Raw genomic sequence first — 16722 nt, 5'->3', positions numbered from 1 at the left:
ATTCCAGGCAGTGGTGTGGGAGAGTGGGAGGCTTAAGGACTTTGACCTCTGCTACCCGCTGTGGTTATTCACATGTGTCTGTTTTGCAGGGCTGTCTGAGGCCGAGGCAGGAGGTCTCGCTGTCGGGAGCAGAATGTGACCATTGAGTCGTTCTCAGCAGATCCTTATTTGGCAGGTTCCCCCGGCTCCCTTGACTGCCAGCGTTGTGACGTTTCAATTTCACAGCTGAGCACACAGGCATCTCCGCGATTAGGCAGGAAAGCACTTCACATAACGGCGAAGATTAGGGATCAATCCTTACAGAGAGAGACTTGCTATTACAGCAGGTTCCAATTTCTTTTTTTATTGGTGGAAGTGTGGTTTATTTTTTTTTTTTTTTCAGCACATTCTGATTGTAGCACGTTGATTTATTTCTCTGCCCTTTGGTAAAAGAGCACACTCTGAAATTCAAAGTCAAACACTGCATTTGGTGGTTTCTTAGGAAGCAAAACTCATTCACTGATATGAAACCGAAATTCACTTACAACTGATTTGTATTAATTCATTGTGATATGTAATTATTCCAAGCAAAGTACACAACTGGACATAAGACATTACTGATAAGTAATGCTGTAACTATAATGTGTTCTCTCTGTGCGCTCAACATTTGTTTTAAAAAAGTAAATGTACACGCGTGTCTGTCACATCTAAGCCATCTTTGAATGTGTGCGTATGCTCCATACATGCGCGGCTCAAAGCTTTACAGAGGTATAACGTGAATAAGTCTAAACTTAAGTCAAGATCGTGAAACAAACACATTCTGTACAGGGTTAACCAGGACACATGACACAGGGGAACTGTAGGTTGTGATGTGGCTGAGGTCTTGTCACAGAAATGACACACTAGAAACACTGCATTACCAGTTTTTGCAAGATTCCAGAAAACATATGCATGCACGGCACAAAAAACAAATGAACTCCTCAAATCCAGTAAAAAAATAAATAAGTAAAAACTTTTTTTACGGATTACACGCAGAATGAAACTGAAGCATTTTCAGGCGCTCCTGTGTAGCATCACCCTGCTGTAAGCAGATCCCGCTGTGTTTAATATGGCCGCCAGTGTTTACCCTGCCTGTCAGAACAGCGGCTCTCTGTTAATAATTACCATCTCAGCAGTACAATGCACACGGTTGGCCCGAGCGGTCTAATCACTCTCAGGACATTCACCTGGACCTGCTCCAGGTGAGTCAGAGACAGCCCCCAAGAGGGGGGCGGGGGGAGAGAATCCATCCAATGAGGAGCCAGCACTCCTCTATCTGTCACTCGCTGAAGTGCATCAAACTCCAGCACCTCTGCTGATGAAGTCAATGTGCCGTTTTAAAGCTGTCTGCAGTCAGCGGCGTGTCGTACCTGCTGATGGTTATCTAAAGCCCTAACTGCTTTCTGAATAATAATGCCCGGTGGCAGCTTTTCCTTTGCGCTCAACATCAGGAGGATTACTCTATTAAATTTGACATCCTTCCTGAACAAGAACAAGAATCTATGACATGTGGAGTGTGGGAAGTCTTACAGAGGGCAGACGGTGGCTTGGTTCTGATCATTCATGCACTGTAAACATGGAATTGATCACTACACAAGCCGTGTCACCCTCTTTCAAGGCCAGTCTATTGCCCCAGGAGATGGCAGACTGATATCGATAGATAGGTATCTCCCAACCATCGAACAAGCTCCTCACCCTGAGAGCCCCAACCCAAGACTGTGGTCACACAGCAGAGAGCTGTGCCAAACTCCTGTTAGCTCATGGTTCCACAGAAGAGAGCTGTGTCACACTCCCGGAAGCCCGCAGTCACACAGCAGAGAGCTGTGCTACTCTCCTAGCGGCCCACAGACACACGGCAGAGAGCTGTGTTACACTCCAAGTAGCCCATGGACACGCAGTACAGAGCTGTGTTACACTCCCAGTAGCCCATGGACACGCAGTACAGAACTGTGTCACACTCCTGGTAGCCCTGGGCCCCAAACCTCTCTGTCTGTCTCTTTCACCATCATTGATTTTCCTCACTGTTCCCTTTCTACAGTACAATTAACATGCTTCCGTTCAAAGGGCCGTTTAGAGGAAATCCATACAGGAGCAGTGCCAGCAGACGGCACAGCACGGCCAAAGCTGTTCCGTTGCTCATTACCGCAAATTGTTTTTTGTTGCTGTTGTTTTTCGGTCCTCTGGCTCGACCGCGGACTCAATTGGGAGAGTCGCAGCCCATCTACCAAACCATTGGAGCCATAGATTTTACCATTAAACCACAGATGAGCTCAGAAAGTCCTGTTTCTCGGAGGGAAAAAAATACATGAGGCTGGCTGGAGAAATTCCTCTCCTGTAGAGTTTTTTTCCCCATTTCCTTTCCAATGCACAATCACACTGTCTATTCAGCCAGACTCTCTGTAGTGTCTCTCCTCTCTGCGTGCTGTTGGCACCTACCAGAACAGCAGAGGCCAGAAACCACACTGTTCGTGTGGCACCTCTGTTTGCAGTGTGCTGTTAAATATCATCTTCTGTGAGTGTTAGTAGTTGATGACATAACTATATTGCTCTGTTTAAACTGATCAAAACTGCATTGTTGTACAGAAGGAATTAATAGCATTGGACTTATTATGCCAATCTCAGTGATGTTAGGGGACATATTATTCAAGTATTACATCTAGAGAGAGAGAGCTATTCTCTGGCTCTAGGCTCTTTAGATATCATTACTTTGTTGAAAATCAAACCCTGCAGATGGAGACATTGTTTATCTTGCAAACCAAACATACAGACAAAAATTATAAACACGACAATGAAGCTAAATAATCACATTCTGTCACTTTATGATACCAATAAAATATATCTAGAGAAATTAAAAGGTCTGACAACAGTACACTGGAGAACATCAAAACCCTTGCAAGGGAAATATGTATGTAGTGTGATGCATTGTGATGCTGACATGGAGACACTGGAACCAGGTTCTTTCTGGCCTCAAAATGAAGGGTCTTAGAATTATTAGCTTCCCAGAAATGAATGGTGTCCTTTCCCCTAAGAGTCCAAAATTGATGGCATTTAAAAAGCTCTTTAATTGGGGAATATATGTTAACAGCACACAGAGAGGGTTTATGAACTGCATGTCTGACACATTCCCAGTTCCCAGGCAATTTAAAGCTCAGCCTTTTTAGTTGCTGAATCTCTTCCAGGGCCTTGTTTTGTTTAATTAATTGGCAAGCCAGTGTGCCATCCCCCGAGAGCAGAGGACTCTGGGAAACACACGGTGTTTCATCTCTCCTCACATTTCTTCCTCTGTTGTAATTAATCAAGTATTTAAAAGAACAAAAAAGGAAATGCGCTGTTGATGCCCTGCCAATAAATTCCCTCCCTGTTTTCAGCAGATGCTGTTAGAGCCACAACTGAGAAGTTTTCAATTAAAAGTTTGGAAGATCTTTTAAAAGGCTCCATGGCAATGTTTTCTCCCAACTGGATGGAGATTGCATTCATATGGTATTAATTGAACACTGCGTGATGTCAATTCCCTTAGCTTTCCCCAATCTAGAAGACAGAAGAAACATTTCAAATGACTGAGCCTTTCTCTGTTTCTCCTTTGAGGGGAAAATGAATGAAATGTAAGCTAATTAATTGCTCTGCATAAGGCTATCAGCAAAGGAAATAATGCAACATAGGCCTGTCTGCTCCCTGCGGTCACCTGGTCACCCGTCACTTCAGGGCTCCTGCCTTTCCAGTGCACCATCACAGCCTGCACACACACACACACACACACACACACACAATGACGGGACCAGCTCAGCCTGTCATTTTGCCTACCTTACCTGCACCGCTAATCAGAATAATTACAGGATTTTAAAACAATCTGCCTGAAAATGACAACCGTAATGAACGTTAGCGGAAAGACTGTCACTGTAAATGTCACTGCAAGGCCTCCTAATATGGTCCATGGCAACAGCTGGGATGAACTAATTGAATAAACCTGCAATTGGCAGGGTGTTTTCTGGGATACCTCCATACCATTGCAATGCACATCATCCATTAAATAACAACAACAAAAAAAAAGTTCCGACTTCCATGGTTTGCAGCTTGTAAAACATCCGTGCCTCTTAAAAAACCTACTCCTGCTAGGATTTTGAATGTGATGAAGTCTGATTTTCTGGAACGTGGTCAGACTCTCAGTCCGGTGTTTACATACAGATGCCCGCTGTGCCAGTTGCTTTTGACACAAGTGCCTTTTCCCAATACAATGGCTTCCTTTCCTCCCATGCCATACACACAGGGGCAAAGTGCACGAAACCCTTGTTACCTTGTTATTCCCTGTGTTCTGAATATGTACTGAGTATACACATGAGAAGGTGTAAGGAAAGCATTTTATTCCGTTTCACTCATTAGCATGCTCAGGTATCTCACACACTCTGCTGCACTGCATGCTGGGAGATCTACAGCCAGGACGACAGCGGGGTCAGAAATCTCATCGATCAAAGGTCCAGCCAGCTCTCCACCTCTATACATTTCAGGCGTGCAGCTTAACATTCGTTAAATCAGATATTGTCTGACCCAGCTAGTCATAATTAAAGAGGAGATAGGGAGGTGTGTGTTTGTGTGTGTGTGTGTGTGAAGGTGTTGGGGGGAAGCACCCATGCACCTAAGCACTTGGAAGAGATGCAACATTCCATGCCATTGTCTGCCCAAGAGGACACCAAGGGTTGTGGTCAGAGGAAGATTTTAGCCAAACAAATCTAAAACAGATAGTCTCAGAGACCTCTGGGGAGAGAATATGGGGTACAGAATAATCATGTTAGAGAATAATTCTACAATCAATTAGGAAACAAAATGCAATTTAGTACAGATGGAATTCTTATGCCAATCTCAGCAATATTAGGGGGCATATTACTCAAATATTACATCTGGGAAGACAGAGATGGAGAGAAAGAGAGAGAGAGAGAGAGAGAGAGAGAGAGAGAGAGAGAGAGAGAGAGAGAGAGAGAGAGAGAGAGAGAGAGAGAGAGAGAGAGAGAGAGAGACGTATAGCAGCTATTCTCTGGCTCTAGGCTCTTTAGATCTCATTACTTTGTTGAAAACCAAACCCTGCAGATGGAGCGGTTGCACCTTCAGCTTGCAAGATAAACAAAAATATAAACATGAACATGAAACTAAATAATTATATTCTGTCACTTTATGATACCAATAAAATATTTCTAGAGAAATTACAAGGTCTGACAACAGTAAAATAGAGAACATCAAAAGGGAAATATGTATACAGTGTGGTGCATTGTGATGCTGACATGTAGACGCTGGATCTAGGATCTTTATGGGCTCCAAATGAAGGGTCTTAGAATTATTAGCTTCCCAGAAATTGATCGCATTTAAAAAGCTCTTTAATTAGGGGACTATATGTTAACAGCACACATAGAGGGTTTATGAAATAGGGTTTTACGAAAATGGAAGCCAGTGAATCATTCTGGGCTGGTTTTGATCTACCGGAAAACAAAAAATGTCCAACAAGAGCCTCATCATACTGGGCAATTCTCCTTGTATTTGCCCATATTGTCACACAATCCTTGCCCTCATCGTGCCCTCTAAAAGGTCGTTCCTGCTGCAAACAGCTGCCCTTCATTGAGCCTCATTGTTTCGTGAAGCTTTGCCGCTTGGAGATGAGTTCGTCCAGTGCATGGCCAACCCCTAATCTGTCCAGCAGGCTTCACCGAGCACTTCCAATAACATGCTCTTTTGAGTTCACCTGTCCTTTGGGAGCTCTGTCAAAATTACAGAGATAATCAAATCTCGCCCCTTGACCTCTGTCAGCAGAGTGGGCCTGCAGAAAATTCCTTTCGCAATCACGCCGTAAGTAAACCTTCTTATGCCAGATAGACTGCAAAGACAGGTTTCTGCGTCCTGGATTTGGAACCTAAGGTCTACGCTGTGCTTTAATGCGCTTCCCTCTTAACTAATGAATTCATACAAGTCACATAAATCCGATCTAGCCATGTAGACAATGTGCTACCCTTCGTTAGTCTGCTGGCTAAAACAGCTAGTTGACTAGCTAGAAGTAAGTGAAGTAGGCAGGTAATTGAAACTGTTATTGTACAAAAAAAATGAATAAACTCCAGACAACACACACCATTTTGTCAGTCTTCCAATTTAACAAGAATAAAACAGTAATTTCAACCCCACTTTCCAAACAGATTTTTTTCTCACGTTTTATGGTGGACTCAACTCATGAGCTATACTCAGACATGCTGCTCGGAGTTCTGTGCCAGAAAGTGTATTCATCAAAGTTGTGACTGGTTGTTTAAGGTGGCTGAACTTGGGTACGATCCATTGGTCATCATAAGGACACAAGTTAGCGCTCCTGCAGGGCGAGCTTTGTACGAGTAGAAGTGTGGCAGGGCTTCTGGGAATATCATCCAATCAGAGCCAGACCAAGTATCTCATTGACTTCCATTGAAATCCGCAAGACTGCAGTGGGAAGCACAGCTTCCGTGGGCTGACCTTAACTGCACAAGAGCGGATTTTAACGTTTGATGGTTGCAGCTATTTCACCAAATATTCAAAACGATACAATGCGCGTACAATTCTGTTTTATATTTATGCAAATTTAAAGCTGGAAAATTACAAAAAACTCTGTTCTGATTAGTTTTTAGTGGAAGCTTGGCTTCCTTTGCCTCCTCTGTGCAGCTGCCACACAAGCGTTCGAGTGACAGACTGTGAAAAGTGCCATGTGACAAGAGTGCCCTCTTGTGGTTGAAATGACTGTCGTATGGAATATCACCAACACAGGGCGGCAGTGTAGCGTAGTGGTTAAGGAGCAGGGCTCAAAACCAACAGGTTGCCGGTTCGATTCCCCCGCTGGGAGACTGCTGCTGTGGGCAAGGCATTTAACCCACAATTTCCTCAGTAAATATCCAGCTGTATATATTGATAACATTGTGATAAAAAAGGAATATTTCTGGCAAAGAGCAGCATGGCTGAGGAAAGAGCAGGAGGCTTTCATAGTGCTCCTGTGTCCTCACTTCCAAATAAAGACCCATCTTTTCTGGGCTAAAAGGTGAAATGTAATTGTGTGCTCATCTGCAATTAAGCTAATAATAGTGATATAATGAAGAAAGCTAACCACAAGATGGCAGCCTTATCATGAGAAAAGACCACAAGCAAGAGAATATCATGTAAAGGCTCACCTGTAGGACTGTAGTGTTGGGAAATGATTGACAGACAGCCTCTGACACAGACAGCAGGGTGAGCTACACAGGGACAGCAGCAGGTTATGTGGAATTATTATAAACTGCCTGCTGAACCAGGCCAGGAGCTGGTGGCACAGGTGAGCTTATGGGCCTTCCATACAGTTGCAGTACTGAGCAAATGATCATGAGTGAAAAGAAACAAAGAAAACTTGTACACTGCAAGCTCTTATAGATGTATTTATAAAACGAATACAGCTTTGAGCCGATTTTATCCCGACTTATTTATCTGGATCTTCTTGATGTTAACATGCACCTAAATATCATTTTTTATACATACATATAGGCATTAGGAGTATACAGGGCTTTCTCCCTTTTGTCATCCGAGGGGTGACAGCAGCTTAAATTAGACACAGGCACAACTGGAATGGCAGGTGATCAGCACCACCAGCGCCCAACTGAGGGGGGGTCAAGCAGCAACCCCCGGGGTAAAGGGGGTCATGCAAAGGACAAACCCAGTGGGACAGTAAGGGTGAAAACTTCCAGCAACTTTGCAACTTGACCACTAGAAATGCTTCGCACGAACAGTATCTTGCACTAACAAATCTCAGAGAAGAACCCACCACCAACAACGTGTAGCATCTGACTGGGTGAAGCATGGAATCCAGTTGCAGTGGGCAGCAGAGGCAGAGAAGCAGACCTACACTGATTCTAGCAAATAAGCGACTTTGTAAGGGATTCATCTGCATTACGTGTTATATGAAATATTTCCTCTTTGAAAACGGCTCTTTACTGGTTCCAGGGAGCCAGGCCTTTTGGCAATTTGGAGAGAACAGTGTGCTCTGAAATTCAACACAGAGGATTGAGAAGCAGTGATTTCACTGTTACATCCAAGAACCGTCCCACAGGAAACAAACCAAAAAAAGAAAAAAAAAAACGGAGAACACAATCTCATTTCATTCCTGAAGGCAAAACGAGAAACACGAACACAATAAATCAAATAGGCACAGCAATAATAAGAGCAAGCAGCCCCATGGTACCCAAGACCTTCTTACAGACAGTGCTATGATTACACTTATCCACGTGTGCCCAAATGAGGACAAAGTAAGACTGTGCCAGCCACCACCCTGCGCCATCTGCAGCCGCGCAACAGCATGATGGGAGCAGCATGTGGCTGGTCTCTGCAGCGCGCAAGTGGCAATGCGAGAGTTCATCTCTCCCGCCGGCATATCGATCCCCGCTTTACCTTGATCCCAGAGAGCCAGAGGACGCCCGACTCGGCGACTGCTCTGACCTCGTCGCTATGGAAACGCGCGGCAACCATTAATAGCGCTCGCGCCGACAGCAGCGGACAGCCCCGTGGCACCGGGACCATGATAGGCCGGGGAAAAGCAGGAGCGACGCAGCGCTAATAACGCGGCGGTGGGGGGGGGGGGGGTGCACATTTTAATAAACTCAGCATATCGGGACTGTGCTCTCCCCGACCCGCGCAGCCTGCGACAGCAAATTACCCGCTGCTGCACGCGCTTTCACGCGCACGCGAAACAGCGCTGTAGCCGGAGCGCCGCGCGGGTTAGCCGGTGTCATTAACTGTATTAGAAGTCCCCACCCGCGCTAATGGGTTTGTCCCATCACATCTGGGTTCATCTGAAAGAAACGCTTAGCACGCAGAACGAGGCGGGACAGAACACCGACGCCTGCCTAATGGGGGCAGGAACAGGGCTCGGAACACGGGACGCGTCTTCCCTCCCGCCGCAAAGCCTTTCGCATGATAATCAAACACTCAATGGAGCCGGAACAAGCTCGTCAAAGCCAGAGCACATCGTTTAATCCTGGAGAGGTGCCCCTTCATTAGTGCACGCATCTACATTTGTAGATCATTCCCTCCTGTAGTGTGGTCTTCAGTACAGACTATGTTGCCTCCATTTTAATCACAGAATAAATATTTAGCTAATTACATTGTGGGTAAATTTTTTTAAAAACTCTGCATCAATGTGATATTCTACTGCAATTTACAATGATAACACGGTGCTGGAGCGTGACACGTGAACCAACTTCAGTAATGCCTGCAATTACACAAATTAGTACCGAAGGAGGCGCACTTTAAACACAATGGTATTAAAATTCCAATATAAATTTGGGCTCTTTTGTCAGCTGGCAAAAATTCTGATTTCAATCACGTAAAAGACAAATTTAATCCTCACCCCACCCTCCCCCTAAAAAAATGAGTCACACACAAGGCAAGCTGAGTTGACACACTTTATTCCTAAAACAGAAGTTGCACCACCCACAGCGGCACAGCCCACATACAGGCGAGATGTGTGTGTGTGTGTGTGTGTGTGTACACACACGCGCACACACACACATCCATGTGTACATGTGCATATGTATACAGGTATATATGTATATGCAATGGCTGGGACAAATGGAATTAAAAAATGGACAAGATAAAAACATTGATTTACCCATTTATAAATAAAGGAAGCATAAGTTGAACTCACCAGGACAGCTAATTCTATGAAGGAAAAAAAATAAAATCAATCTGAAAGTTTAGACTTTACACCTTGACAGCCTTACACATCTCACAGGCAGGTTTCTGCCATTTTGAAATGACTGAGACATTGGAAGAAGAAATAAGCTCCTTTGATATATCTCCAATCAAGCTTCATTTTCGGATAAAACAAATGCTTATTTTCAGACATATCATACACGATGGACCAACATCATAATCTCTGCCAAGCTATTCAAGTTTTCAGCAGCCACAAATAATGCGTAGACTGTATTCCTTCTACCGATCATCATTTTCGACTTTTTACGTCATAAATGAATTAATGCATCATCGGCACCCAATGTTTTTAAAACTGCCCAAGTCCCAGCCCACGTTATAAACATATATATGCATATACATTTGTTTTTTGTGTCTAAATGAGTGGTATAAAATACTATATAATACGACAATGTACCTCTTATTTGAACACAGTGAAATTCATTGCTGTACAAGTACTCTGCAGCTACAGCTTAGCTGTAAGTCCCCCACACGCGAGGCATGGCCTTTAACCCCAAACCTACTCCTCCTGTACATCACCACAATACAAATGTCTGCCCCCCCTTACAAAAAATAATACTCTAAAAGCAACCTACTGCAAATTCATTTTTGGGTTGGGTTTTCTTTTTCATTAAGATGATTACATATATTTTTAAACCATCTGCTTTGAAGCAGGAAGGCAGTATAAACCTTCCAGAATTCATATATTTATATATATTTATATAAAAGGTTAAGAAATAAGACAAATTATACATTTAAAAACTTACAATAAATAAGATAGATGCAGGCATTTCATCTGGATACAATTTTATCCAAAGGAAGAAATATCAGGTCTTTACAAAGAGTCAAATTTAATTTACGAGTGTCCCTTTTCTTCCAAAACTTTATACAGACACCTGACCAGGACCCAACGCCTCTGATATCACCATGGCGACTCCCACAGCTTCAGGCGTTATTTTTCATTGGCTGTATTCCTCCATAGCCACGCCCACATTCTAGAATTCTCTCTTGCGCTTTCGGAACACTTGGTGCTGGATTTCAGGAGCATTCAGCGGCCTTACCCCCGGGCACCGCACGATCGTTCCAAACTCTTGAAACCCAGCACCGCAGCTATCCGTCCAGAAAGTCCTCCGGGGAGTGGCCTCCCTCCTCTTCCGGAACCTTCTCCGCCTGCTAAAGCATGCTCATGATGAAGTTGTACATCTGAGTCAGCACCACGAAGTGGACGGGCAGACAGGAGCGTCGGTCCTGGGTCGCAGGGTCACAGGTCAGCCAGGAGAGGGCGTTGTACTGCTCCAGCACGAATCTGGAGGAGGCAGAGGGACCATCAACCAGGTTACCACCACCACTTACTTCCTGATTACACAATCCTGTTCTGAGGAGAGCATCTACTCCCAACACTGAGTTCCCCCCTTTAGTTACCATCTACTCTAAATAATGAGCACACATTGCAGCACTAGCGTCCCCGTCATGAGACACAGCTTTTCCTTGCCTAACTTGTCCACCTACAGTCCAACTACACACAGCCACAATCTCAAAAGCCCCAGACTGCACTATGCATTGCGGTTTCTCAGAAGAGGAGAGGGAAACGGGAAACGGAGCCGCATCACTTCCTGGGAGTTCGGTTCGGGGTACCTGAGCACGTCCGAGGTGTGGTTGGAGTCCAGGGGGTGGGAGTGTTTGCTGTGCAGCAGCTCGTCGGACTGCACCGAGGACACGTGCAGGTGCAGGGAGGCCTGGAGTGGGGGGGGGGACAGGAGAGCGTCACTCACTTTGCACTGCATTTCACTTCCTACCGCACAAAGCAGCCCGCAGAGGAACACAGCCTCGGCCCCCCCCTCTGAAGATACATGCGCTGTTCAGGTCAGTACCGAGGGGAGACCGTCCAGCCCACTCTAAATACAGCACACATGCAGCTAATGCAACTGTCATTACATGGACTCCATGGTGTTAGGTAAGAAGTAGCAAAGATTTTCTGAACACTGAACTGAACTGTTCCACGGGGCTGAACAGCTCTGGTGTACAATGACACCCAAAAAAAAAGCGGTTGCCCATTATATTTAACACGGAAAGAGAGATGAGAAGCTGTGGAGGTTTAATTTTTTTCCCCTCCTAATTCATCCAGTTGATACAGGGAAGATTGAGTTCCAGTAATCCCATTAATGAGCAGAGGATGCTGCAAAGAGATCAATTTTTTTTACCTAAATGAACAGTTCTATTTATATATTTCACCTGAGAAAAACGATTTAGACTACATGAACTGTGGTGTCATATTACTGAGCTCCTCCTTTAAAGGCAACGGAAACAATATACCTGTCCGTGCTAGGTGCACTGGGTATTTTGGGTAGTTGTTGCAGCATCGTTTCTATACTGCTGCCACCGTGTTGATCGTGTGGATAACCAAACCAACTGATAACTGAACATGAGTAGATATGAAGATATGAGAAACACTGCCTTTAGGTAGAGGGGAGAGAGAGTGTGGATATGGGACAGTACGTAGATGGGAGATATGGAGAGACATGAGGCGGTATGTAAAGGGAAGATAGGGTAGATATGAAACAGTACCTTTAGGAAGAGGGGACACTGATTCTGGGCTTGAGGGCAGGCGGACCAGAACCAGTCGGGCAGTGGGCCGGCTTTGGCTGTAGACACAAAGTATCCCAGAGCCATGGGCTGCTGCAGGATGTTGGGAGCCTCTTCGTGCGACTCCATCCTGTCCGTACTCTGTCCCTAAGGTACGGAGAGACGGGGGAGTGAAATAAACCCCTATAGGGACATCACCGCATCACTTTCATTTTACCAGAGGAACAAATCCTGACCCATTCATTTTCAAGGAAAGTTAAGGATGAGGTTAAGTGAGAGTGTTTGTTTGGAAGCTTTGCAATCTCCTGAAGGAAACGGTGAACATGCTACCTCTGTGTGTGTGTGCGCATGTGTGTGTGCGCATGCGTGTGTGTGTGTGTGTGCGCATGTGTGTGTGTGCGCATGCGTGTGTGTGTGTGTGTGCGCATGCATGTGTGTGTGTGTGTGTGCGCGCGCATGTCTCTCTACCTTGCTGCCGTCCCCTCCGTGGTGGTAGTGCATGCCCGGTGAGTGCACCGGGGAGGTGGTGGGGGAGTTGGGCAGGATGTTGATGAGGTCGGGGTCCACCAGGTCATTCTCAGACTCCAGCAGGTCGAGGATGCCCATCCCATCTGAGCCGTCTGCAGCAGGAGGGGGAGGGAGAGGGGGGGGAGAGAAAGAGAGAGAGGGGGAGAGGGAGAGAAAGAGAGGGGGAGAGGGAGAGAGAGAGAGAGAGAGAGAGAGAGAGAGAGAGAGAGAGAGAGAGAGGGGGAGGGAGGGAAAGGGAGGGAGAGAGGGGCAGGGAGAGAGAGAGAGAGAGAGAGAGAGAGAGAGAGAGAGAGAGAGAGAGGAAGAAGGAGAGGAAGAAGGGAAGACAGAGAAGCAGATTAGCCTGGTCCAGCTCCACAACTCTCCACGAAGTAACAGTAACAGTGTGTACCTCTTCCCCTGCATCATCCTTAGCTGGAGTGTATCAAGAGTTTCAATCATTAGACTTAAATCACCACAAATGTGTGTTTTAACCATACAAACTTTTTTATTGCAAACCTGTTTGGAAAAATTCCGCTGGTTTATGAAAGTGTAGCCACCTGGAAGGCGTCCCCAGTGACATTACAGTGCATTTTTCACTCAGCTCGAGAGTGTGATAAAAGGTGTAACAGTGGACAGACGTTCGGATGTGCTCTCCGCTGGGATCTCACCGTTGTTGGGGTTGAAGGTGATGTCGATGTTCTCCGTGGGGTAGCTGGAGCTGTTCACCTGGACGACGGCAGAGGTGGGGAAGACCAGGATGTGCGTGCAGGACGTGTCCTGGGGTGTGCTCAGCTGGGACGTCTGCATGTTCAGGGTGGTGCTGCGGCCAAACACCGAGCCCGTGGATACGGAGTCTGGGGGGGGGGGGCAGAGAGAAAGAGGCAGAGAGGGGGAGAGGGAGAGAGAGAGGCAGAGAGAGGTGGGGGGGGAACGTTAAGGAGCTGACCACATCACTGCTGCTGGCCACACAGAGAAACACAAGCCCAGTGCTGGCAGCAGCTCAGTTTAAACACACAGCTCAAGTGTGCAGCCTGCACAATGCCTTAAAATATACATTATTGCCATTTAGCAGACACTCTTATCTAGGGCTACTTACATAGGTAACATTTTTTAGATGTTACCCATTTATACAGCTGGATATTTACTGAGGTAGTTCTGGGGTAAGTATCTTGCCCAATGGAAATTCCCCAACAGGGAATCAAACCAGCTACCTTTTGGTTAGCAGCCCTGCTCCTTACCACTATGCCACACTCCTGCCCATTATTTACTATATATTATGAATAATACTTTTAAACTCATTAGCACAGATGTTAATAATTCTCATCACAACCAACGTCACACAATCATTCTGGGTTTAAAAGCTCTGAGAATGACACGTTTCGTGTAAAGACTACACACAGAGAGAACGATAACATTCCCTGCAGTATCTGATTTGGTTACAGAGGTTAACCTGCTTAAACAGCAATTTCCCCTACACTTCCAAATTAAAACACTTGATTTTTTTCTTTTCCCTGGAGTTGAAACAAAATCAATAGGCTCCTACAGAGTTTCCATCTTCATTCATTTTTATTATGAAACGCCATCTTGCCAGAGATCTGACAGCGCTGAAAAATTCCCAGTTGCACTGAGCTGTTTCTGAACCCCCATTCCTCATCTGGTTGAGTTTTTCCTCCAACAGGACAGCAGGAGTTGAAACAGTGTTCAGAGGTAAACTTGTTTTTGCAAAAAAAAAGGGAAGATGCCCGACAGCCTGACGCACAAAACCTCAGCACCACCACCCAATCACAGGCAGGAAACGCAAACACGGTACCTGGCATGATGACGAAGGAGCCCTGCGGCTCCATGGCGACCAGGCAGGCGCTGAGGATGCTGGGAGTGTCGGCGGCGGAGATGCCACACATTCGGCACATCTCCTTCAGCCGCTTACTGAGAGACTGCAGGCTCCGCCGGCTCAGCAGGATACTCCAGTCTGAGAGAGGGAGAGAGAGAGAGGAGACAGCATATCAATCAAACATCATGGAGCAGGCTTTCTGTCAACCAGCAGAGAGAGAAAACATCATGAGACTGGTGAAGTTAATTATTGATTGTTTTTAGAACACTACTTACCTCAAGAAAGGAAGTCGTAAAAGTATGCTTTTAAATGTTTTACATGAGTTCTGATACAATATTCACATCATATGCTTATTATGGTGGTAACATGACTGAAAATTATCCAAAGAGCTCTTCCCGTACCTCTCAACTCCCCGTGGCCTATCCTGCCCAGACGGCCAATCACCACCCTCCATGGCAGTGATGTCATCTGCACCAGCCCCAGACACCACTCCCACAGCTTCTGAAGGCCCAATCGTCTAGCAGAGCCCTTTTTCCTCCTGGCCCTGCATGACCAATCAGATGACAACCACCGTCACCCCACAGAAACAGAGACTCCAGCCACCCTCTAGCTGAGGTTCAGAACTACAACTGTTGGGTGCAGAGTTTTGGGGAGGATATTTCATGGCCAACATCAGGATACAGACAGCTACAGTACACTGCAAATACTCGGGGCAATAAATAATTAGTAAAGCCATAAAACATTAGTACGCTATGCCTTACGCAAAGGGATTTCATAATCGTATAATGAACTGATGATTCACCAGTAAAATCAGCAGTAATAAATAAATTGACGTATTTTCACTGCGCAGTGCTCGGGCTGACGGCAGACGGGCTCAGGTGCGCTCACCTGTTGGGCACGTCGATGCTGATGACACAGGTCTCCAGCAGCTCGCCGTACAGGTCGGTGCAGGTGGCCAGCAGCCAGCGCTGGTCGTGCGAGAGGCAGTACCCAACGAAGAGCACGTTGTACTTCTGCCCCGCCTCCCCGAACGTCTCGCCCAGCTCCGTCTGCTTGTCCTTCACCGGGGCCAGAATGAAGGGCGGTGTGTACAGCCGCAGGCATTCCGGCCTCTGAAACACAGCGGGGTCAAAGGTCACACCCCCCGCGGATCTGCAGGCGCCCCGCTTTCCATCACGGTTTATCCGACACGGCCGCGGAGCGCCGTCACCGTGTCTGACAGGAACCGTGCCGGAGATCAGAGAAGCCGAACCGCGATCTGCAGCTCAGAGCTGCAAACTTTCAGCCAGTCCCGCTGGCTGGACGCCATGAGAAAAAGCAGTCAGGCGGACAGTAGAATCAAACAGTGGAGTAAAGTGCACTCTGCACGTCCACCTGATCACTGTCCGCGCCAGGTTTTAAGAAAACACCCCCTCACATGGCAAAGCAGGCCTGCACAGTCCTGCACATTACCCAATCGGCTGTCGGTGGTGCTATTCTGTTTTAACAACGTCTTAAGCTGTAAACTCTGGCTGCTCTCTGCGGTAGGATTACTGCAGTTTTACCTCTGGGCTCTTGAGGGCGCTGTCGAGCGCCAGGCCGGGCCCGAAGCCCGTCAGCGTTTTGACGTTGGTGGAGGCTGGAAGCGGGCGACGGCACTGGGAGAAGACTGAGAAGGCCAGGGACTTGAGGTGCTGGGAGTAAATGTGGCGCTCCTCGTTCCGAACCGGCTGCAGCAGGTACTGGCAGGGGATTATCTGAGAGACGCAAACAAAGAGAGGTCAAACCAACAAGCGCAAAATAAAACCCGACACGAAACAAGCTTAAACCTGTACTGTAAGGCTTCGCTGCTAGGTGTGCCGTTTCAGTTTCTACTTTTCCCTCTTCCCCTTATTCCTGCGCTGCTGAAGAGCGTGTTAAGTATTAGTGCAAGAGTGCACCACAAAGGTATATGCCCCAAACATGCCCCAAAGATTGTCAAGAGTTTGAACTAAATTAAACTCATTAAAATATTTATCTTGCTTTGCTGCATTTTCCTCCAAAAATATTGAATAGAAATATGTCAGGTATCTAGACTGCACTGATGAGAAGTA

The 16722-nt window shown here is 46.3% G+C and overlaps 1 protein-coding gene across 2 annotated transcripts in view; it reads right to left on the bottom strand.

Moving 5' to 3' along the window:
* Window positions 1–10515: 10515 nt before the first annotated feature.
* LOC118782784 (mediator of RNA polymerase II transcription subunit 13-like) overlaps window positions 10516–16722 on the bottom strand; it is a 60178-nt gene continuing 53971 nt past the window's right edge. For both annotated transcript variants that reach the window (XM_036536339.1, XM_036536340.1), the window contains exons 22-30: window positions 16195–16386; window positions 15539–15762; window positions 15052–15194; window positions 14630–14788; window positions 13488–13673; window positions 12778–12929; window positions 12292–12456; window positions 11362–11462; window positions 10516–11032 (exon numbers count right to left, since the gene is read on the bottom strand). In XM_036536339.1, coding sequence (XP_036392232.1) covers window positions 10900–11032; window positions 11362–11462; window positions 12292–12456; window positions 12778–12929; window positions 13488–13673; window positions 14630–14788; window positions 15052–15194; window positions 15539–15762; window positions 16195–16386 — 1455 coding nt within the window. In that variant the 3' untranslated portion in view covers window positions 10516–10899. The remainder of the gene's footprint in view (window positions 11033–11361; window positions 11463–12291; window positions 12457–12777; window positions 12930–13487; window positions 13674–14629; window positions 14789–15051; window positions 15195–15538; window positions 15763–16194; window positions 16387–16722) is intronic.

This window comes from Megalops cyprinoides, chromosome 9, assembly GCF_013368585.1.
Source record: "Megalops cyprinoides isolate fMegCyp1 chromosome 9, fMegCyp1.pri, whole genome shotgun sequence".
NCBI classification, from domain to species: Eukaryota; Metazoa; Chordata; class Actinopteri; order Elopiformes; family Megalopidae; genus Megalops; species Megalops cyprinoides.
This window is presented reverse-complemented; position numbering and strand designations above follow the sequence as displayed.